This window comes from Oncorhynchus mykiss, chromosome 9 (assembly GCF_057628025.1).
Source record: "Oncorhynchus mykiss isolate SJ-2025 chromosome 9, ASM5762802v1, whole genome shotgun sequence".
Taxonomy (NCBI): Eukaryota; Metazoa; Chordata; class Actinopteri; order Salmoniformes; family Salmonidae; genus Oncorhynchus; species Oncorhynchus mykiss.
In genome coordinates, this window is record NC_143030.1 from 30230905 (window position 1) to 30251164 (window position 20260).

At 45.7% G+C, this 20260-nt stretch overlaps 1 protein-coding gene across 6 annotated transcripts in view; it reads right to left on the reverse strand.

The window, feature by feature from the left end:
• The window catches only part of LOC110531842 (RAS guanyl-releasing protein 2), a 79483-nt gene that overhangs the window by 11567 nt on the left and 47656 nt on the right, over positions 1–20260 (reverse strand). For all 6 annotated transcript variants that reach the window (XR_005053217.2, XR_005053218.2, XM_090183941.1 and 3 more), the window contains exons 6-14: positions 17993–18143; positions 17468–17641; positions 15089–15205; positions 14509–14790; positions 7055–7135; positions 6658–6783; positions 6339–6454; positions 4650–4791; positions 2304–2340 (exon numbers count right to left, since the gene is read on the reverse strand). Coding sequence is in view for 4 of the 6 variants with exons in the window: in XM_090183941.1 (XP_090040067.1) it covers positions 2304–2340; positions 4650–4791; positions 6339–6454; positions 6658–6783; positions 7055–7135; positions 14509–14790; positions 15089–15205; positions 17468–17641; positions 17993–18143 (1226 nt within the window). In the remaining 2 variants the exon portion in view is untranslated. The remainder of the gene's footprint in view (positions 1–2303; positions 2341–4649; positions 4792–6338; positions 6455–6657; positions 6784–7054; positions 7136–14508; positions 14791–15088; positions 15206–17467; positions 17642–17992; positions 18144–20260) is intronic.

Consider the following 20260-nt stretch of genomic DNA (forward strand, 5'->3'; position numbering starts at 1 on the left):
GGAAGTAGGCAGGAAAGAGGGAGCAGGGATGTCCAGGGTGGCAGAGAAAGAGATTCAGAGTCATTCAGACACACTCTCCCATTCGTGCATTCACTCACTCATTGATTTCTAAACACCTCTCGCTCTCAGTAAAACGTCCACATCAGCGAAGGTTAGATTCGATAAATGTCTACAACACCCAGACTGATTCAGACTACACACACACACCATCTGTGACAAGCCAATTCATTTCAATTATCCGCCGCCATCGTCTCTCCCACTCGGCGACTGGGGCTAACAATGGTAATGGAAATGAATGGCTGGGACCTCTCATTGACTTCCACACATCTCATTAAGGCACTCGGCAGAGTAGAGCAGACACACTGAAGTTGCATCCCAAACTGCACCCTATTCCCTACGTAGAGCACCACTTTTGACTAGGGCCCATAGGTCTCGGGTCAAAAGTAGTGCACTACATAGGGAACCGGGTTCCATTTGGGATGCAACTGAGAGACAGACACAGTCTACTGAGTACCGAGCGTTGTGCAGACAGAGTTCAGGTGTATGCTACTGTGGGTTGGCGCTAGCGGGAGTGTGACATGTGCATGTGTGTTTGTGCATGTGACTTGTATGTGTCTACCCTTGAGACAGCTTTTACAAAACAGTGGCGCGACGGAGACCCTCAAACCACAAAGGTGTATTTTAATTATCCTGTGTGCTCTGTTCAAGTGTTCTCAAAGGGAGCCCTGTAAGGGGGTAATGTACAGTGGCAAGAAAAAAGTATGTGAACCCTTTGGAATTACTGGATTTCTGCACAAATTGGTCATCAAATTTGAGTCCCAACAATAGACAAAAAAATCCCAACAATAGACAAACAGTGTGCTTAAATTAATAACACAAATTACTGTATTTGTCTTGTCTATATTGAATACATCATTTAAACATTCACAGTGCGGGTTGGAAAAACTATGTGAACCCCAAGGCTAATGACTTTTCCAAAAGCTAATTGGAGTCAGGAGTCCGCTAACCTGGAGTCCAATCAATGAGACGAGATTGAAGATGTTGGTTAGAGCTGCCTTGCCCTATAAAAAACACTCACAAAATTTAAGTTTGCTTTTCACGAGAAGCCTTGAACAAAAGAGATCTCAAAAGACCTAAGATTGAGAATTGTTGACTTGCATAAAGCTGGAAGGGGTTACAAAAGTATCTCTAAATGCCTTGATGTTCATCAGTCCACGGTAAGACAAATTGTCTATAAATGGAGAAAGTGCAGCACTGTTTTTACTCTCCGTAGGAGTGGCCGTCTTGCGAAGATGACTGCAAGAGCACAGCGCAGAACGCTCAATGAGGTTAAGAAGACTCCTAGAGTGTCAGCTGAAGACTTACATAAATCTCTGGAACATGCTAACATCTCTGTTGACGAGTCTACGATACATTAAACACTAAACAAGAATGGTGTTCATGGGAGGACACCATGGAAGAAGCCACTGCTGTCAAAAAAACAAACATTTCTGCACGTCTGAAATTTGCAAAAGAGCACCTGGATGTTCCACAGCGCTACTGGCTAAATATTCTGTGGACAGATGAAACTACAGTTGAGTTGTTTGGAAGGAACACACAGCACTATGTGAGGAGAAAAAAAAGGCACAGCACACCAACATCAAAACCTCATCCCAACTGTAAAGTCTGGTGGAGGGAGCATCATGGTTTGGGGCTGCTTTGCTGCCTCAGGGCCTGGACAGCTTGCTTTCGTCCTGACCACAACCCGATTAAGGTGCTGTGGCATGACCTCAAGAGAGCAGTTCACACCAGACATCCCATGAATATTGCTGAACTGAAACAGTTTTGTAAAAAGGAATGGTCCGAAATTCCTCCTGACCATTGTGCAGGTCTGATCCGCAACCACAGAAAAAGTTTGGTTGAGGTTATTGCTGAGGAGGGTCAACCAGTTATTAAATCCAAGGGTTCACATACTTTTCCCACCCTGCACTGTGAATGTTGACACGGTGTGTTCAATAAAGACATGAAAACGCATAATTGTTTGTGTGTTATTCGTTTAAGTGGACTATGTTTGTCTATTGTTGTGACCCAGATGAAGATCAGATCAAATTGTAAAACCAACTCATGCAGAAATCCAGGTATTTCCAAAGGGTTCACATACTTTTTCTTGCCACTGTAATGTAGTCTGAGATATTTACCATGGCTTCCACGCTGTTGACATGAAGCTCAAAGACCCCTTTGGTTCGAGTGATGAATCTATCATTTTATTTTATTTCATAGCAATTTGAACTATTCAAGTTAGCTAAATGTATTGATTATCTTACCTTTACACTTGTATCCCTGTTTGTAGAAGCCCCATATCTAGGGAGAAAGAAAGATAAGTTATTTGTGACTTCTCTTCGTGAAATTCTTGGCACATGGAGACAAAGGCCGGACGTCTAGTGACCGATTAGGGCAGAGTGACAGGGATCAGAGAGAGACGAGGATGACACATGCGGAGAAGAAACAGGTGGACGTGGGGAGAGGGAGCAAGGTAGAACGAAAGAGGGAAGTAGAGAAAGTGTGAGGTAGAAATAGAACGAGGGACAGGAAGTGGCAGATCGAAAGAGAGCGAGCGTTAGAGGTAGAAAGAGCAAGAACGAGAGAGGAAGAACGATAGGGGGAGGTGCAGGAACAGAGGGAGGTGTGGAGGAGAGACAGAGGGAAGGGGGAGGTGGTGGGGGTGGGACGGGGGGGTGAGATCAAGCAGACGCTAGGAGCCCACCGCGGGGGTACAATGACATGAAAGACCTGTCCAGGAGATCACAGCCACATCAGAGATCTGAGGACCGAGAAAATAACCTGACCCTACACACACACGGACAGAGAGCCTCAATGCCACCAAAACACTTACCAGCCATAAGTTCAAAGAGAATTCATTTTCTTTCAAAAAACTACACCTTTCCTACACCAATAGAGGACTACAAAAACGCTCACCAGTCGCCAAGAACAAAAGACCTCGAGAGAGTCCCCATGGCAAAGTCTCATATCAACAAACATGGCCTAATAGAGAGTTAAACACAAATCTTACAGGTGGCCCCATGTATAGCTTATAGCCCCCAGAGCAGAACAAACACTCACTCCCTCCCTGGCTGTGTACCAAATGGAACCCAGTTCCTATGTAGTGCTCTACTTTTGACCAGGGCCCAGGTAAAATATAGGGAATGGGATACCATGATGGATGCACCCTCCATCTCCCAGCTGGAACGACACAGAGAGCACAGAGACCCATTCACAAGAGCTTTAAGCTCTCGCTCCATTAAGTAGGTGATAAGACGACAGCGGGGGGCTGTCAGAAGAGAGACATTAAAAACAACGTCGGGTTACGAAGTTATGCCCGAGTCACCCAAGGCAACTGAACTCCAGAAATGGTGCTGGGCAGCTTGTTTTTTGCTCACCGCGTTCTCTCTGAAAAATTGGAAGCCTAGGTATTATGTTTGACCCGAAGCCAACAGGAAAGCAGGCAGAGAGGAAGTAGCTGGAATGCTTTGCACATTTCAACCCCCCCCCCCCCCCCCCCCATTTTTCCATAGTATTTTTCTCTGAATGGCATGTGAATCAGCAGTGTGTGTGTGGGGGGGGGGGGGGGGAGACACGTGCAAGATGAGAGAACGTGTGTATGAGTCACGGTGTATGTTTTTCAATGCGTTGCACCTCGCTTCCCTCGGTCTTTGTACCAGTCAGGAGTTTTTGGTGCAATTTCAGGAGCTGTCGCCCAGTTCAGTATCAAAGCCAACACTCTCGCCCTCATTACAGCCCCCTGACTCACTGGCGTTGTGTGAGACAACAGAGATCCTCTGAAGCCCTCTGACACCTCTCTCTCCTCTCACCACCACATGAAAAACAGCAGGTCTTGTCAAGGAGCCTGCTGTATAACCTCCAGTATCTCACTACCATCAACTGTATCTCCAAATAATTGCCATGGTTGAGACCAGACCCAATGATGATGCCGAATAATAACGCAGGCACTTAGTATCGGTTCTCAGGTGCTACCATCTGTCACGGCTCCGAAAGACCAGGACTGAAACGGGAAGAAGGATCATTCTCCTAATAATGCTCCTTTGTCTTGGAGCCAGCTGAGCAAAAAAAAAGAAAAACTTTAGAACAGGAGGAGAGGGTATCGCTTGCTGAGTTTCAAGCTCTGATGGAAGGCAATTTTATTTACCTTTGCAATTGATCTTTAATGTGTTGTATTTTTGCTTGGGTTGTATGTGCACGGTAACTACTTCCTGCTGACCTCTTGCCAGGGTTTCTAACGTCAAGGGTCTTTTCCTTGTCAAATAAAAATGTGCCAATGTTGTAATTAGGTATTTGTCTAGAACTCCCACAATATTGCTGCATAGTCATGGTGGCCAGACGTGACCATAGCCATCCACGCCATTCTGTCCCTCAATCAATACATTTAAAAATGACTTTTAAAGACAGCAGGGAATGGTATGGGAATATGGACCTAATAGTCTATAGCAGTGAGTATTCAAAGAGCCAGAGCCATTTTGACTAAGGGTCTATATCAGCATTAAAAGCATCCCTTTGTCAATCAATTCATCAATCCATTTAACTCAGGCAGGGATCTGTGTTGTACATAGGAGTGAGGATGGATTTATAGATGGTCAAACTGACAGTGCACTCACAAAGCCAGTGCAGTGTTCACAAAAGGTGGGCTTGACGTAGGTGGTCTCTGTGAAGGTGTGGATGAAGCCCATCTTACAGTTGAGCAGAGAGCTGGCCTTCATGAAATAGTCAATCATCTCCTCTCTGCTGATCTTCCCATCTCTGGTGAGTGAGAGTGAGAGAATGAGAATGAGAAAGAGAGAGTGAGAGACAGACAGACACACAGGGACACAGACACAGAGAGGGAGAGACACAGCGACACACAGAGAGAGAGACACACAGAGAGAGACACAGCGACACACAGATAGAGAGACACAGCGACACACAGATAGAGAGACACAGCGACACACAGATAGAGAGAGACACAGCGACACACAGAGAGAGACACACAGCGACACACACAGAGAGAGACACACAGCGACACACAGAGAGAGAGACACAGCGACACACAGAGAGAGAGACACAGCGACAGAGAGAGAGAGACACAGCGACAGAGAGAGAGAGAGACACAGCGACAGAGAGAGAGAGAGAGAGACAGCGACAGAGAGAGAGAGAGAGACAGCGACAGAGAGAGAGACAGCGACAGAGAGAGAGACAGCGACAGAGAGAGAGACAGCGACAGAGAGAGAGACAGCGACAGAGAGAGAGACAGCGACAGAGAGACAGACAGCGACAGAGAGACAGACAGCGACAGAGAGACAGACAGCGACAGAGAGACAGACAGCGACAGAGAGAGAGACAGCGACAGAGAGAGAGACAGCGACAGAGAGAGAGACAGCGACAGAGAGAGAGACAGCGACAGAGAGAGAGACAGAGACAGAGAGAGAGACAGCGACAGAGAGAGAGACAGAGAGAGAGACAGCGACAGAGAGAGAGACAGAGAGAGAGACAGAGACAGAGAGAGAGACAGAGACACACAGAGAGAGAGACACACAGAGAGAGACACAGCGACACACAGATAGAGAGACACAGCGACACACAGATAGAGAGAGACACAGCGACACACACAGAGAGAGACACACAGCGACACACAGAGAGAGAGACACAGCGACAGAGAGAGAGAGACACAGCGACAGAGAGAGAGAGACACAGCGACAGAGAGAGAGAGAGACACAGCGACAGAGAGAGAGAGAGAGACACAGCGACAGAGAGAGAGAGAGAGAGACAGCGATAGAGAGAGAGACAGCGACAGAGAGAGAGAGAGAGACAGCGACAGAGAGAGAGACAGCGACAGAGAGAGAGACAGCGACAGAGAGAGAGACAGCGACAGAGAGAGAGACAGCGACAGAGAGAGAGACAGCGACAGAGAGAGAGACAGCGACAGAGAGAGAGACAGCGACAGAGAGAGAGACAGCGACAGAGAGAGAGACAGCGACAGAGAGAGACAGCGACAGAGAGAGAGACAGCGACAGAGAGAGAGACAGCGACAGAGAGAGAGACAGCGACAGAGAGAGAGACAGCGACAGAGAGAGAGACAGCGACAGAGAGAGAGACAGCGACAGAGAGAGAGACAGCGACAGAGAGAGAGACAGAGACAGAGAGAGAGACAGAGACACACAGACAGACAGAGAGAAAGAGAAAATTAACATAATGTCTCCTTCCCTAATCTGTGTGACACTATTACGCATAGTATGGTTACAATATCAGTTATACGTGACTGTTGCTACGTAGCCTATGGTAGCAGTTGCCAAGATAATTTTGTCTCTCACTGGTTCTTGTCCAGTTCTCCAAACTTGCTGAGGTAGGGGAAGTTGTCCCTGATGATCTCAAACTCCTCCCTGGAGATGTGACCATCCCCGTCCGTGTCAAAGTTCTTGAAGACAGACTGTAACCGTGGAAACACACATCACTTCAACATATCTGACATTCAAAACAAAGAGTACTATGGTTGTCATTCCTGTGACTTGTTGTTATTAATAAGAGGGTAGTGGAGAGGATAACTACTATGTACCAAGCCAATAACGTTCCTTCAACAACTTGTAATTTGTTGGTTCAACTAAACAGAGAGCCTTAGCTAGCATAACGTACGTCCACCATCTTCTCTATGTGTTTGTTGATGACCGCAGGGTCTGCTTTGGGCTTCACCGACGCTGCCCACTCGTCAATCATAGAGGGCTTGGGGGCGGGAGCGGGGGCAGGGGCAGGGCCAGAGTTCTGCCAGACCAATGAGAAGACAAGAGCATCAATTCTCCAGAGACTTCCTAGAATCAATAAAAGGGAAAGTTGAACATGAGAGAGCAAGGGTGTTCAAATGTCATGAGAAAATTAACACATTGGTTTCCTATAAGCTATTAGAATACATCGACTTCCATATTTAAATTGTAAAAACACATGAACTATCTACAAGATATAATAAAAACATTTTTAAATGGCTTCTTATTGGCCATAAGGACACATTTGTTTCCTATTGACCCATAGCGCTCACTGCTGGTTTAGCACTGCGTGGCTCTCTCTGTAGAGACAGCTGGTAGATCTCCTCCTCGGTGTGGTACTGGTCCAGAGACACCTGCAACATGGTAACTGTATTAATATAGCATGTGGATACCATGACAACAGAGGAGAGGAGATCAAAATAAAATAAAAGGTCTTGTTGTTTTAAGAGGTATACTATTACTTTGCAGTAGCCAAACTTTAAAACGACCCATTTACCTCAGAGCTACTTCCTTTTCAGTTGAAATGCATAGAACGAGGTGGAAAAACCAACAGTGTACTAACCCCATAGGATGTGGGGTTAGTAATTATATAGCGATTCTCTCATATCAAGGACCATGGAATCACCTTCCTTGGACAGGTCATCAATGAATAATAAAGTAGGTGAAAAATATTGGACTGGCAGACTTGAAGGCTACTCCAAGGTGAACCGTATTGCCATGGTTTCAAGCGCATTGGCTTAACTCAATCTCCTAACGTCTATCCAAACGAACCTGAAGTTGAATAAACTGTATGAAAGTCCGTGAATAAGATGATTGTCAAGACTGTCAAGTTATTTCCTGTTTCTCAGAGCGAGCGAGAGAAAGAAGAGGGGAAGAAGTCGAGAGAGAGCGCGCGACAGAGAGCGAGAGAGATTAGGTGCAAACCAGAAAAAGAGAATAGCTTTTCACTCCGCAAACCAGAACGAGAGCAGTACACCATCGGGTCATAGCTAAAAACAGACACATGACCAGTTCATAATTCGGAACAGGATCCTGTACATCTCCGTTTTGGACTATTTCATTCCGGAACCTATTTTGACAGATCCGCTACCTCTCATGGCATGAAAAATCATTTTCAAATTTTGTTAAAATTCGAATAAAAGCGATGATAATAATAATAATAAGAAGAATAATATGAATAATAATAATAGTATGAATATTCGGGTTGGACCGGCCTGGGCTTACGGTTTGAGCAACATTACAACCTGTTTGAGACCAACACGTGGCTGTGTGAGAAGCTCAACTCTATCTCTCGCAGAATTAGAATGAGATTCCCTTTCTACAGTATTCTCTCCCTCTCTCTGCTCTGATAGACTGCAACTCTGCAACTCTCATCTCTCCAGTGTTGCACTTCATAATGTATTTCCTTATAGGATCATAGACGCAGAAAGGGTTCTGGAGGAACTGCAGCACCCGGGATAAATCGGAAATCAAATTTGTCGAAGTTCTAAAATAACTGCAGTCTGTCAGAAATAAACTAAATAAGTCCAAATAGCCTACTACACCATCAGACTGCCTATAATTTAGCTGTGGATTGGGTGTAGCCCAATAACAAGGCATCGCCTACAGTCAGGAACGTGAGGCAAATCTGTCAATGAACAGAATGCAGACAAAGCAGGCCTTTCTCAATATTTCAAATACAAAATCGCAAGGAAAAACACAGGTTGGAAAGCAAACGGCTCCTGCTGAAAAGAGAAGACTAGTCTGTCTGCTGTAGGCTACCAAAATATTTGATCAACTTCCAAATATTTCCCTATCACTATGAGTCAGTGCTTGATTTGTAAATCGGGAGTTGCCAGAACAAAAAGTGAGCGGGAGAGGGGGCTGGGGAGCTCCGAGGTACCAGAACACATTTTGCAAAGTGATTTCACAAAGTAATGATGAAGTAATTGTTTTACAAAGTAAAACAAGAGAGGAATATAGGCTTTTGGCACAAACACATCAGCCATCACCTGTGAGTAAGCTGAGCATCATTGGGCGAGTCAGTGAAACTGGAAAGCAGACTCATTTCCTCCTCACATTGTAGCCTACAATGTGCTTCTCCACACAACTAGGCCTATGCTATTGATGGATTTAAGGTCATTAATATTGATCTCAGATTCTCAGTTTCAATCTTTTTTTCTTTTGTTAGTATATACATATATATTTTATGCCTTTTCTCCCCAATTTTGTGGTATCCAATTGGTAGTTAGTCTTGTCTCATCGCTGCAACTCCCGTACGGACTCTGGAGAGATGAAGGTCGAGAGCCTTGCGTCCTCCGAAACACGACCCAACCAAGCCACACTGCTTCTTGACACAATGCCCGCTTAACCCGGAGGCCAGACGCACCAATGTGTCGGAGGAAACATCGTACACCTGGCGACCGTGTCAGCGTGTATGCGTCCGGGCCCGCCACAGGAGTTGCTAGAGTGCGATGGGACAAGGACATCGCTGCCGGTCAAACCCTCCCTTGACCCGGGCGACGCTGGGCCAATTGTGCGCCGCCCCATGGGTCTCCTGGACTCGAACCAAGATCTCTAGTGGCAAAGCTAGCAACTGCAATGCAGTGTCTTAGACCACTGAGCCACTCGGGAGGCAGTCAGTGTCAAAGAGGCCTGTCATTCCAATAATTTGTACGGTGTTAAAAAAGTGTAAAATGATGCAGAATTGCATGAAATATGTTTAGAAAAAGGCCACATTTTTCCAGCACCCTAGGCTACTGCAAATGTTCCCAAAGTGTGCAACGTCTGTAAGCGCCTCTACTCTGCTGCTCTATGCCACTACGCAAATGTGATGATATACATGCAATGCTTCGTTCCGGTACCTCGGAGATCCCCACAACCCTCTCCTACTCACTTTTTGTTCCGGCACCTCCCGATTTACAAATTAAGCACTGCGCATGACTCATAATGATAGGGCATTCAATGGAAACGAAATTATATGGCAATATCACATTCTAACAGTGTATGCCTTTTCAAAGAAGCTTCGTCATTTCACGGTAGAGGAGAACAGTCCTGGCTATCAATAAGACTAGCAGAAATCTGATTGCTTTTGGAGGTAGTCAGTCATTCTTGATTCCCCCTGGAACCTATTAGAATTTGCATTAGGTCACTGGGAATATTAAGTCATCAAGCTCCCTCTCCATCCTTGGACTCCCACTAGATTCTTTCAATGACAACAACAAAAAAATCCTTCACACTTTCAACTTATTCCTTAAATTTGAGTGACAATCCCCCTCTCCACGAGGGTGCGTGCTCAGCCCCCTCCTCTACTCCCTGTTCACCCATGACTGCCTGGCCAAGCACGCTTCCAACTCAATCATCAAGTTCGCAGACAACACAACAGTAGTAGGCTTGATTGCGATGACGAGATGGCCTACAGGGAGACTGCCTACAAGGAGGAGGGTGAGGGCTCTGGGAGTGTGGTGCCTGGAAAACAACCTCTCACTCAACGTCAATAAAACAAAAGGAGATGATTGTGGACTTCAGGAAACAACAGAGGGAGCGCCCCCTTATCCATATCAACGGGACCGCAGTGGAGGTGGAGGAAAGCTTCAAGTTCCTTGGCGAACACATCACTGACAAACTGAAATGGACCACCTACACAGACAGTGTGGTGAAGAAGGTGCAACAGAGCCTCTTCAACCTCAGGAGGCTAAAGAAATTTGGCTTGACACCTAAAACCCTAACAAATTTTTACAGATGCACAATTGAAAGCATCCTGTTGGGCTGTATCACTGCCTGGTACGGCAACTTCACCGCCCGCAACCGCAAGGCTCTTCAGAGGGTGGTGCGGTCTGCCCAACGCATTACCGGGAGCAAACTACCCGCCCTCCAGGACACGTACAGCATCCGATGTCACAAGAAGGCAAAAAAGATCATCAAGGACTTCAACCACCCGAGCCACTGCGTGTTCACCCCGCTATCATCCAGAAGGCGAGGTCAATACAGGTGCATCAAAGCTGGGACCGAGAGACTGAAAAACAGACTGAAAAACAGGCCATCAGCTTGTTAAACAGCCATCACTAGCACATTAGAGGCTGCTTCCATATAAGCACTGGCCACTTTAAGGAATGGAACACTAGTAATTTTAATAATGTTTACATATCTGGCATTGCTCATCTCATATGTATATTTCTTTAACCTTTATTTAACTAGGCAAGTCAGTTAAGAACAAATTCTTATTTATAATGACGGCCTAGGAACAACTGCCTTGTTCAGGGGCAGAACGACAGATTTTTACCTTGTCAGCTCAGGGATTCGATCTAGCAACCTTTTGGTTACTAGTCCAACGCTCTAACCACTAGGCTACCTGCCACCCCATATACTGTTTTTCTATACTATTCTACTGCATCTTAGTCCGTTCCTCTCGGACATCGCTCGTCCATATGCATGTAGTCTTAATTCCTTCCTACTTAAATTTGTGTGTATTGGGTATATGTTGTGTAATTTGTTACTTGTTAGACATTACTGCACTGTCGGAGCTAGAAGCACAAGCATTTTGCTACACCTGCAATAACATCTGCTAATCACGCGTTTGTGACCAATAAAATTAGATTTTGCTTTGATTTTATCCACAAGCCATCATTGATTCCATTCATTTGCTATATATATATATATATGTGTGTGTGTGTGTGTGTGTGTGTGTGTGTGTGTTGGGGACAACAAAAGGCCACTAAAATGTGTAGTTTTGCCACACAACACAATGCCACATGTCTCAAATTGTGAGGGAGCGTGCAATTGGCATGCTGACTTCAGGAATGTCCACCAGAGTTCTTGAATGTTAATTTCTCTACCATAAGCATAACATCATTTTAGCAAATTTGGCAGTATGCCTAACCGGCCTCACAACCGCAGACCCTGTGTAACCACGTCAGTCCAGGACCTCCACATCCGGCTTCACCTGCGGGATTGTCTGAGACCCGTCACCCTGGCAGCTGATGAAACTGTGGGTTTGCAGAACCAAAAAATGTTTGCACAAACTGTCAGAAACCGTCTCAGGGAAGCTTATCCGCGTGCTCGTCGTCCTCACCAGGGTCTTGACCTGACTGCAGTTCGGCATCGTAACTGACTTCAGAGGGAAAATGCTCAACTTCGAGGGCCACTGGCATGTTGGAGAAGGGTGCTCTTCACAGATGAATCCCAGTTTCAACTGTACCGGGCAGATGGCAGACAGCGCGTATGGCTTTGTATGGGCGAGCGGTTTGCTGATGTCAACGTTGTGAACAGAGTGCCCCCATGGTGGCGGTGCGGAGATTATGGGCAGGCATAAGCTACGGACAAAAAACAATTGCATTTTATCGATGGCAATTTGAATGCACAGAGATACCGTGACAAGATCCTGAGGGCCATTATACCATTCATCCGACACCATCACCTCATGTGCACAGTTCATGGAAGCTGAAAATGTCCCACTTTTGGCCAGCATACTCAGACATGTCACCCATTGAGCATGTTTGGGATGCGCTGGAGCAACGTGTACGACAGCGTGTTCCAGTTCCCGCCAATATCCAGCAACTTCGCACAGCCATTGAAGACTAGTGGGACAACATTCCACAGGCCACAATCAATATCTTGATCAACTCTTTGCGAAGGAGATTTTTTTTATTGCTGCATGAGGCAAATGGTGGTCACACCAGACACTGAATGGTTTTCATATCCACACCTATACTTTTTTTTTTAAAAGGCATCTGTTACCAACAGATGCATATCTGTATTCCCAGTCATGTGAGATCTTAATTCATGCATTTCAATAGACTGATTTCCTTATATGAAGTGTAACTCTGTAAAATCTTTGAAATTGTTGCATGTTGTCATATTAATCATGTAACCAAAAAGAAGTGTGAAATCAAAATATATTTTTTCTTCAAAGTAGCCACCCTTTGCCTTGATGACAGCTTTGCACACTGTTGGCATTCTCAACCAACTTCATGAGGTAGTCACCTGGAATGCATTTCAATTAACAGGTGTTCCTTGTTAAAAGTAGCTGTGGAATTTCTTTCCTTTTTAACGCATTTGAGACAATCAGTTGTGTTGGGACAAGGTAGGGGTGGTATACAGAAGATAGCGCTTTTTGGTAAAATACCAAGTCCATATAAATGGCAAGAACAGCTTAAAGATGCAAATAGAAATGACAGTCCATCCTTACTTTTAGACAGGAAGGTCAGTCTATCAGGAACATCAAGAACTTGGAACGTTTCTTCAAGCGCAGTCGCAAAAACCATCAAGCGCTATGATGATATAATTAATATAATGTTAATGTTATAATGTTAATATAATGTTTACATACCCTACATTACCCATTTCATATGTATATGTATATACTGTACTCTATATCATCTACTGCATCTTTATGTAATACATGTATCACTAGCCACTTTAAACTATGCCACTTTGTTTACATTACTCATCTCATATGTATATACTGTACTCGATACCATCTACTGCATCTTGCCTATGCCGTTCTGTACCATCACTCATTCATATATCTTTATGTACATATTCTTTATCCCTTTACACTTGTGTGTATAAGGTAGTAGTTGTGGAATTTGTAGGTTAGATTACTCATTGGTTATTACTGCATTGTCGGAACTAGAAGCACAAGCATTTCGCTACACTCAATCTACAATCTGCTAACCATGTGTATGTGACAAATAAAATTTGATTTGATTTGAAACTGGCTCTCATGAGGACCGCCACAGGAAAGGAAGACCCAGAGTTACCTCTGCTGCTGAGGATAAGTTCATTAGAGTTACCAGCCTCAGAAATTGCAGCCCAAATAATTGCTTCATAGAGTTCAAGTAACAGACATATCAACTGTTCAGAGGAGACTGTGTGAGTCAGGCCTTCATGGTCAAATTGCTGCAAAGAAACCACTACTAAAGGACACCAATAATAAGAAGAGACATGCTTGGGCCAAGAAACACGAGCAATGGTCATTAGACCGGTGACAATCTGTCCTTTGGTCTGAAGACTCTAAATGTGAGCTTTTTGGTTCCAACCGCCGGGTCTTTGTGAGACGCCGAGTACAAGAACGGATGATCTCTGCATGTGTAGTTCCCACCCTGAAGCATGGAGGAGGTGTGATGGTGTTGGGGTGCTTTGCTGGTGACGCGGTCAGTGATTTATTTAGAATTCAAGGCACACTTAACCAGCATGGCTACAACAGAATTATGCAGCGATACGCCATCCCATCTGGTTTGCGCTTAGTGGGACTATCATTTGTTTTTCAACAGAACAATGACCCAACACACATCCAGTGTGTAAGGGCTATTGTAAGGGCTATTTGACCAAGAAGGAGAGAGATGGAGTGCTGATGACCTGGGCTCTACAATCACCTGACCTCAGCCCAATTGAGATGTTTGGGATGAGTCAGACTGCAGAGTGAAGGAAAAGCAGCCAACAAGACTGTTGAAAAAGCATTACAGCATTCCAAGCTGGTTGAGAGAATGCCAAGAGTGTGCAACGCTGTCATCAAGGCAAAAGGGGGCTACTTTGAAGAACCTAATATACAAAAATATATTTTGATTTATTTAACACTTTTTTTGTTTTACTACATGATTCCATATGTGTTCTTTCATAGTTTTGATGTTTTCAGTATTATTCTACAATGTAGAAAATAGTTTTACATTTTTTTTTAAAAATAAGAAAAACCCTTGAAGGAGTAGGTGTGTCCAAACTTTTGACTGGTACTGTATGTTTCACTAACTGTGAGTAGATTGAGCAGGTCAGTGTTGGAATCAATGGTGGGTGGTGTGGTCTGGATCAGCGCCAGCTCCTGGAGGATGGCATACAGCTGTTGACACTTAGCCAGGTTGACCCTGCTCTTGCCCGGGTCAGCCCAGTCGGACAGCGCCACATGCACGGCAATCAGGTCCTTGAGGTGCACGCCCAGGATGGGGAAGCGGAAGCCTGTGCACTCGGAGAAACGGCGGCGGTACTGGCTGTAGTTCCCACATGACGTCACTAACTCGATCAGGCTGTTGAACACCTGGAGGGGACCGGGGGGGGGGGGGGGGGGGGAATGATTGAAGGAGGAGAGGAAGGATTGGTTAAGAGGGGGAGGGAAACGTGTGTGGATTAACATTATGCGACAGTCAAAATAACTCTTCCAATCCCTTCCATGTAACTGACAAATAGCCCTGATCACTCCCAGGCTGTTATCTAAACTAATCCTTTCTGTTTTAGGATGTGAGCTAATGTCAGTAATTGTGGTGGTGACACCAGGCTATTCGAAGAGTGACAACATAGCGTGTACATAAGGTATGAGATGAGCATAGTCATTTCACCTTGTTGGTCTCGTTGCTGATGTGTGACTGGGTGTCTTTGAGGCGAGATATAGAGCTGTTACTGAGCCCCCCCACCACCGCCATCAGAGTGTTGAAGTTCTGAAGCTGGAGCAGTTTCTATCGGAGAGAGAAGAAGAAGACGCAGAGGGGGATAAGGAGAAAATACAATCCTGGTCTTTGCTGTTGAAGCACCCCTCCTGCTTTCCTTTGTTTGCTAAGCTCAGAAACCTACCTGAACTCCAAGTGATTAACTAACCTAGGGCTGAGACAGAGAAGAGCTATGAGAGCTATGAGAGCTATGAGAGCGAGAGAGCAAGAGAGCGAGAGAGAGAGAGAAAAAAATATCAAAGATTCACAGAGAGGGACATGAGGCACTGGGTGTGAGAAACATTGAGAGCGAGTGAGGGGTGAGAGAAATGGAGGAAGAAGAGAAGCCAACGTGTGGGTGTAAGAGCCGGTGCCAACAAGGATTCAAGAGAGACAGAGGAGAAGAGGGAGACGGAACGATTGACAAGGAGCCAGAGGGAGAGGAGCAAGCAAGTTATAAAACAGTGATTTAGAGAGAGACTATTTTCTCTTTGAGGGAAACTGAGAGGATTGGATGAAATTGGAGGCACACAAAAGCAGACGATAACTAAAACCCAGGGAAGGTCACACACACACACGCACATATACACACACCAGCGAACCCACACACACACACACAAACCTCAAGCAATAAGCTGCACTGTTTGCGCTAAACTAGAATATTGCAGAGTCTCATCTAATAATACCATTCAAACATTAGGCAGCACAGCACACATTCTAATCATTGTGTCACAGTTGCAGACATACTTCTGTTTAAGGACGACTGCCAGCGGGCATCATTTGGTTAAGCTCAAATACCTGCCCGGTCACTCCGATCAATGGGCAAAGCGTTATGGCAGAGTGGCACGATGGAGGCTGTACTAAACTGCTGTATAAAGCCCACTGACTAACAGTGACAGGTATCGATAACACAGGGAATAATCAGGGTATCCTGTCGATATGCCCGAAGCTTTCCACTGTGTGGGATGAGTAATGTACTATATTACTGCTGTGTGTGTGTGTGAAGGCTTTGTAAGTAACTACATAATGACTGACGTATACAATATCTGATGTGTGATGGGAAATGCAGTTAAGCATCATGATGACAAATCAAAGGGGGCATACGGGTAAAAAAAGACAATGGATTTGTGCAGAGACGTTAGGGGGGGAGACAGCAGAGAAAAGAAGGGTGAGATAGACTGCAGAGAAAAAGGGCCTACTTCAGGTGAAACACTGAGCGAATCAGAAGGTGAATGGGAAAGAGCAAATTATATTTGGAAGGGATGAGCAGAGAGGGAGTGGTGAAAGAGGAAAGAGAGAGCGGGAGCAGGAAGGAGAGCGGGAGGTGACCCCTCCCTGGGATGTATTGGAGCAGGATCACAGCTTTGGAAAATACACCCACTCAACTTTTAGGCGGGTATATATATTTGGCCGTCATTTTCTCCTGTCACCATCCAAAAATAATTGAGAGAGAGAAATCCTTCATTTTACACATTTTGGGAAGAGCGTTATTTAGAAAACGGGGTGCTAAACCAGCTAGCTAGCACCCAGCTGGGCTATTTGAACTCGGGCATATTTGGCAGAGGAGGGTTAAAAGGGTGGGGAGAGAGGGGGGTTGGGAGCCTGCCGGGTTGTCAGTGAATAAATCATGAAGAGTTTGTTTTGGAGAGGAGAGAGTGGCATTGGAGAATGGGGAGACACACTCCAAACATTCTTCTTTAACAAATCCAAATATAGCCTCTCTTCTGTTATCAGGGACACCCACTGGTAGTAGTAGTACTGGGAGAATAGCACTACTGATAAACACACTTGTATAATTTCTGTAAGGAATAACGGGCAGTAACTGGCTACGAACACAGTTCATAATACCTGAAGGTGTAACCGTGTTTTTTTTTTCTTCTTAAGGTTAGTTTGGCATGTATCCAATATCTGTCCATATCTGCATCTCCATCCCTTTCCTCTCCGTGACAAAACTCCCTATCTCAACCGCTAACACAAGGCTTTACAACAATCCAAACCCTTTCACCTAACCATAACCAACTGGGATTATTTGCCTAAAGTTAACCAGTGACATTTACTGTCTAATATTAACCAGTGACATTTGTTTATGACCTCGAGGTAGAGCCTACTGGCCTGGTCCCAGATCTGCTTGTGCTCTTGCCAACTCCACTGCTGTTATCGTCAAGCCAAACATGACAACGAGTGACGAGGGGGTTGACATGATAGCCCAAACAGACTGGCACGTGGGTTATCCCTCAGAACAAATTAAATAACTGAGACAATTCCAACACCAATCTGCCCCAGCCGGTGTACCTGAGCCACCCTGATGAAGTGGGAGATGACAGCAGCCCTCTGGGGGGCGGTGGGCTTGCTGAGCACCATCAGCTGGATCCACTGAGACACACTGTTGAACAGGGTGATAAAGCGCTCCAAGATGGGGTTGTCCACCGTGCAGCCATGCATCACAAAGCTGTGGTAGTCCTGGAACTGGAGGGGGAGGGGCCAGAGAAATGTCATGGATTAAGTGGGCATACAAAAGCAGTTACGCCCACATTTAAGTCAACATCCAGCACCAGTCAAAAGTTTAGACACACCTTCTCATTCAAGTATATATATATATATTGTAAGTCCCATGTTGAATGAGCAATGCAAAGGCAGTTTAGACAGCAGACCTGTTTAATTAAGCCTGCCTTGAGTGACAGGTGGACGAGGTATTCCAGTAGTTATGCTGTACCAGGGAAGGTCAATCAAGCGCAAGTTTAACGATTTGAAAGTAAACCATTACTATGAACCCAGATCTGGTGGACAGGCACAGTGCTTCCCCATAGCCCCGCCTACCAGTATCTTGCAGAATGACTTGTACTCCAGGTAGGTGAGGTGTGTGGCCAGCTCACAGGAGTCCAGGTGGTCAAACAGCAGAGACATCTTCCTCTTCTTGGACATAGAGGGTTGCCGCTGGGTCACCTGACGCTTCCATTTGTACGACGGCCTAAGAGGGACAAAAAGCACACAATATCATGTCTGGGCCCCAAGTACATACACTGAGTATACAAACCATTATGAACACCTGCTCTTTCCATGACAGGCCGACCAGGTGAATCCAGGTGAAAGCTATGGTCCCTTATTGGTGTCACTTGTTAAATCCACTTAGAGACAAGGATTGTGTGTGTGGGTGAATGGGCAATGGGCTTCGCGTTCCTAGGAAACTATGCAGTTTTTTGTTTTTTTACGTGTTTTTACGTGTTATTTCTTACATTAGTACCCCAGGTCATCTTAGGTTTCATTACATACAGTCGAGAAGAACTACTGAATATAAGAGCAACGTCAACTCACCATCAGTACCATCAGTACGACCAAGAATATGTTTTTCGCGACGCGGACCCTGTGTTCTGCCTTACAAACAGGACAACGGAGTGGATCCTATGCAGCGACCCAAAAAAACGACTCCGAAAGAGAGGGAAACGAGGCGGTCTTCTGGTCAGACTCCGGAGACGGGCACATCGCGCACCACTCCCTAGCATTCTTCTTGCCAATGTCCAGTCTCTTGACAACAAGGTTGATGAAATCCGAGCAAGGGTAGCATTCCAGAGGGACATCAGAGACTGTAACGTCCTTTGCTTCACTGAAACATGGCTCACTGGAGAGACTCTATCCGAAGCGGTGCAGCCAACGGGTTTCTCTACGCATCGCGCAGACAGAAACAAACATCTTTCTGGTAAGAAGAGGGGCGGGGGCGTATGCCTCATGGCCAACGTGACATGGTGTGATGAAAGAAACATACAGGAACTCAAATCCTTCTGTTCACCTGATTTAGAATTCCTCACAATCAAATGTAGACCGCATTATCTACCAAGAGAATTCTCTTCGATTATAATCACAGCCGTATATATCCCCCCCCAAGCAGACACATCGATGGCTCTGAACGAACTTTATTTAACTCTCTGCAAACTGGAAACGATTTATCCGGAGGCTGCATTCATTGTAGCTGGGGATTTTAACAAGGCTAATCTGAAAACAAGACTCCCCAAATTTTATCAGCATATCGATTGCGCAACCAGGGGAGGAAAGACCTTGGATCATTGTTACTCTAACTTCCGCGACGCATATAAGGCCCTGCCCCGCCCCCCTTTCGGAAAAGCTGACCACGACTCCATTTTGTTGATCCCTGCCTACAGACAGAAACTAAAACAAGAGGCTCCCACGCTGAGGTCTGTCCAACGCTGGTCCGACCAAGCTGACTCCACACTCCAAGACTGCTTCCATCACGTGGACTGGGAGATGTTTCGTATTGCGTCAGATAACAACATTGATGAATACGCTGATTCGGTGTGCGAGTTCATTAGAACGTGCGTTGAAGATGTCGTTCCCATAGCAACGATTAAAACATTCCCTAACCAGAAACCGTGGATTGATGGCAGCATTCGTGTGAAACTGAAAGCGCGAACCACTGCTTTTAATCAGGGCAAGGTGTCCGGTAACATGACCGAATACAAACAGTGCAGCTATTCCCTCCGCAAGGCTATCAAACAAGCTAAGCGCCAGTACAGAGACAAAGTAGAATCTCAATTCAACGGCTCAGACACAAGAGGCATGTGGCAGGGTCTACAGTCAATCACGGACTACAGGAAGAAATCCAGCCCAGTCACGGACCAGGATGTCTTGCTCCCAGGCAGACTAAATAACTTTTTTGCCCGCTTTGAGGACAATACAGTGCCACTGACACGGCCTGCAACGAAAACATGCGGTCTTTCCTTCACTGCAGCCGAGGTGAGTAAGACATTTAAACGTGTTAACCCTCGCAAGGCTGCAGGCCCAGACGGCATCCCCAGCCGCGCCCTCAGAGCATGCGCAGACCAGCTGGCCGGTGTGTTTACGGACATATTCAATCAATCCCTATACCTATACCCTATCCCTATAATCCCTATACCATTGTTCCTGTTCCCAAGAAAGCTAAGGTAACTGAGCTAAACGACTACCGCCCCGTAGCACTCACATCCGTTATCATGAAGTGCTTTGAGAGACTAGTCAAGGACCATATCACCTCCACCCTACCTGACACCCTAGACCCACTCCAATTTGCTTACCGCCCAAATAGGTCCACAGACG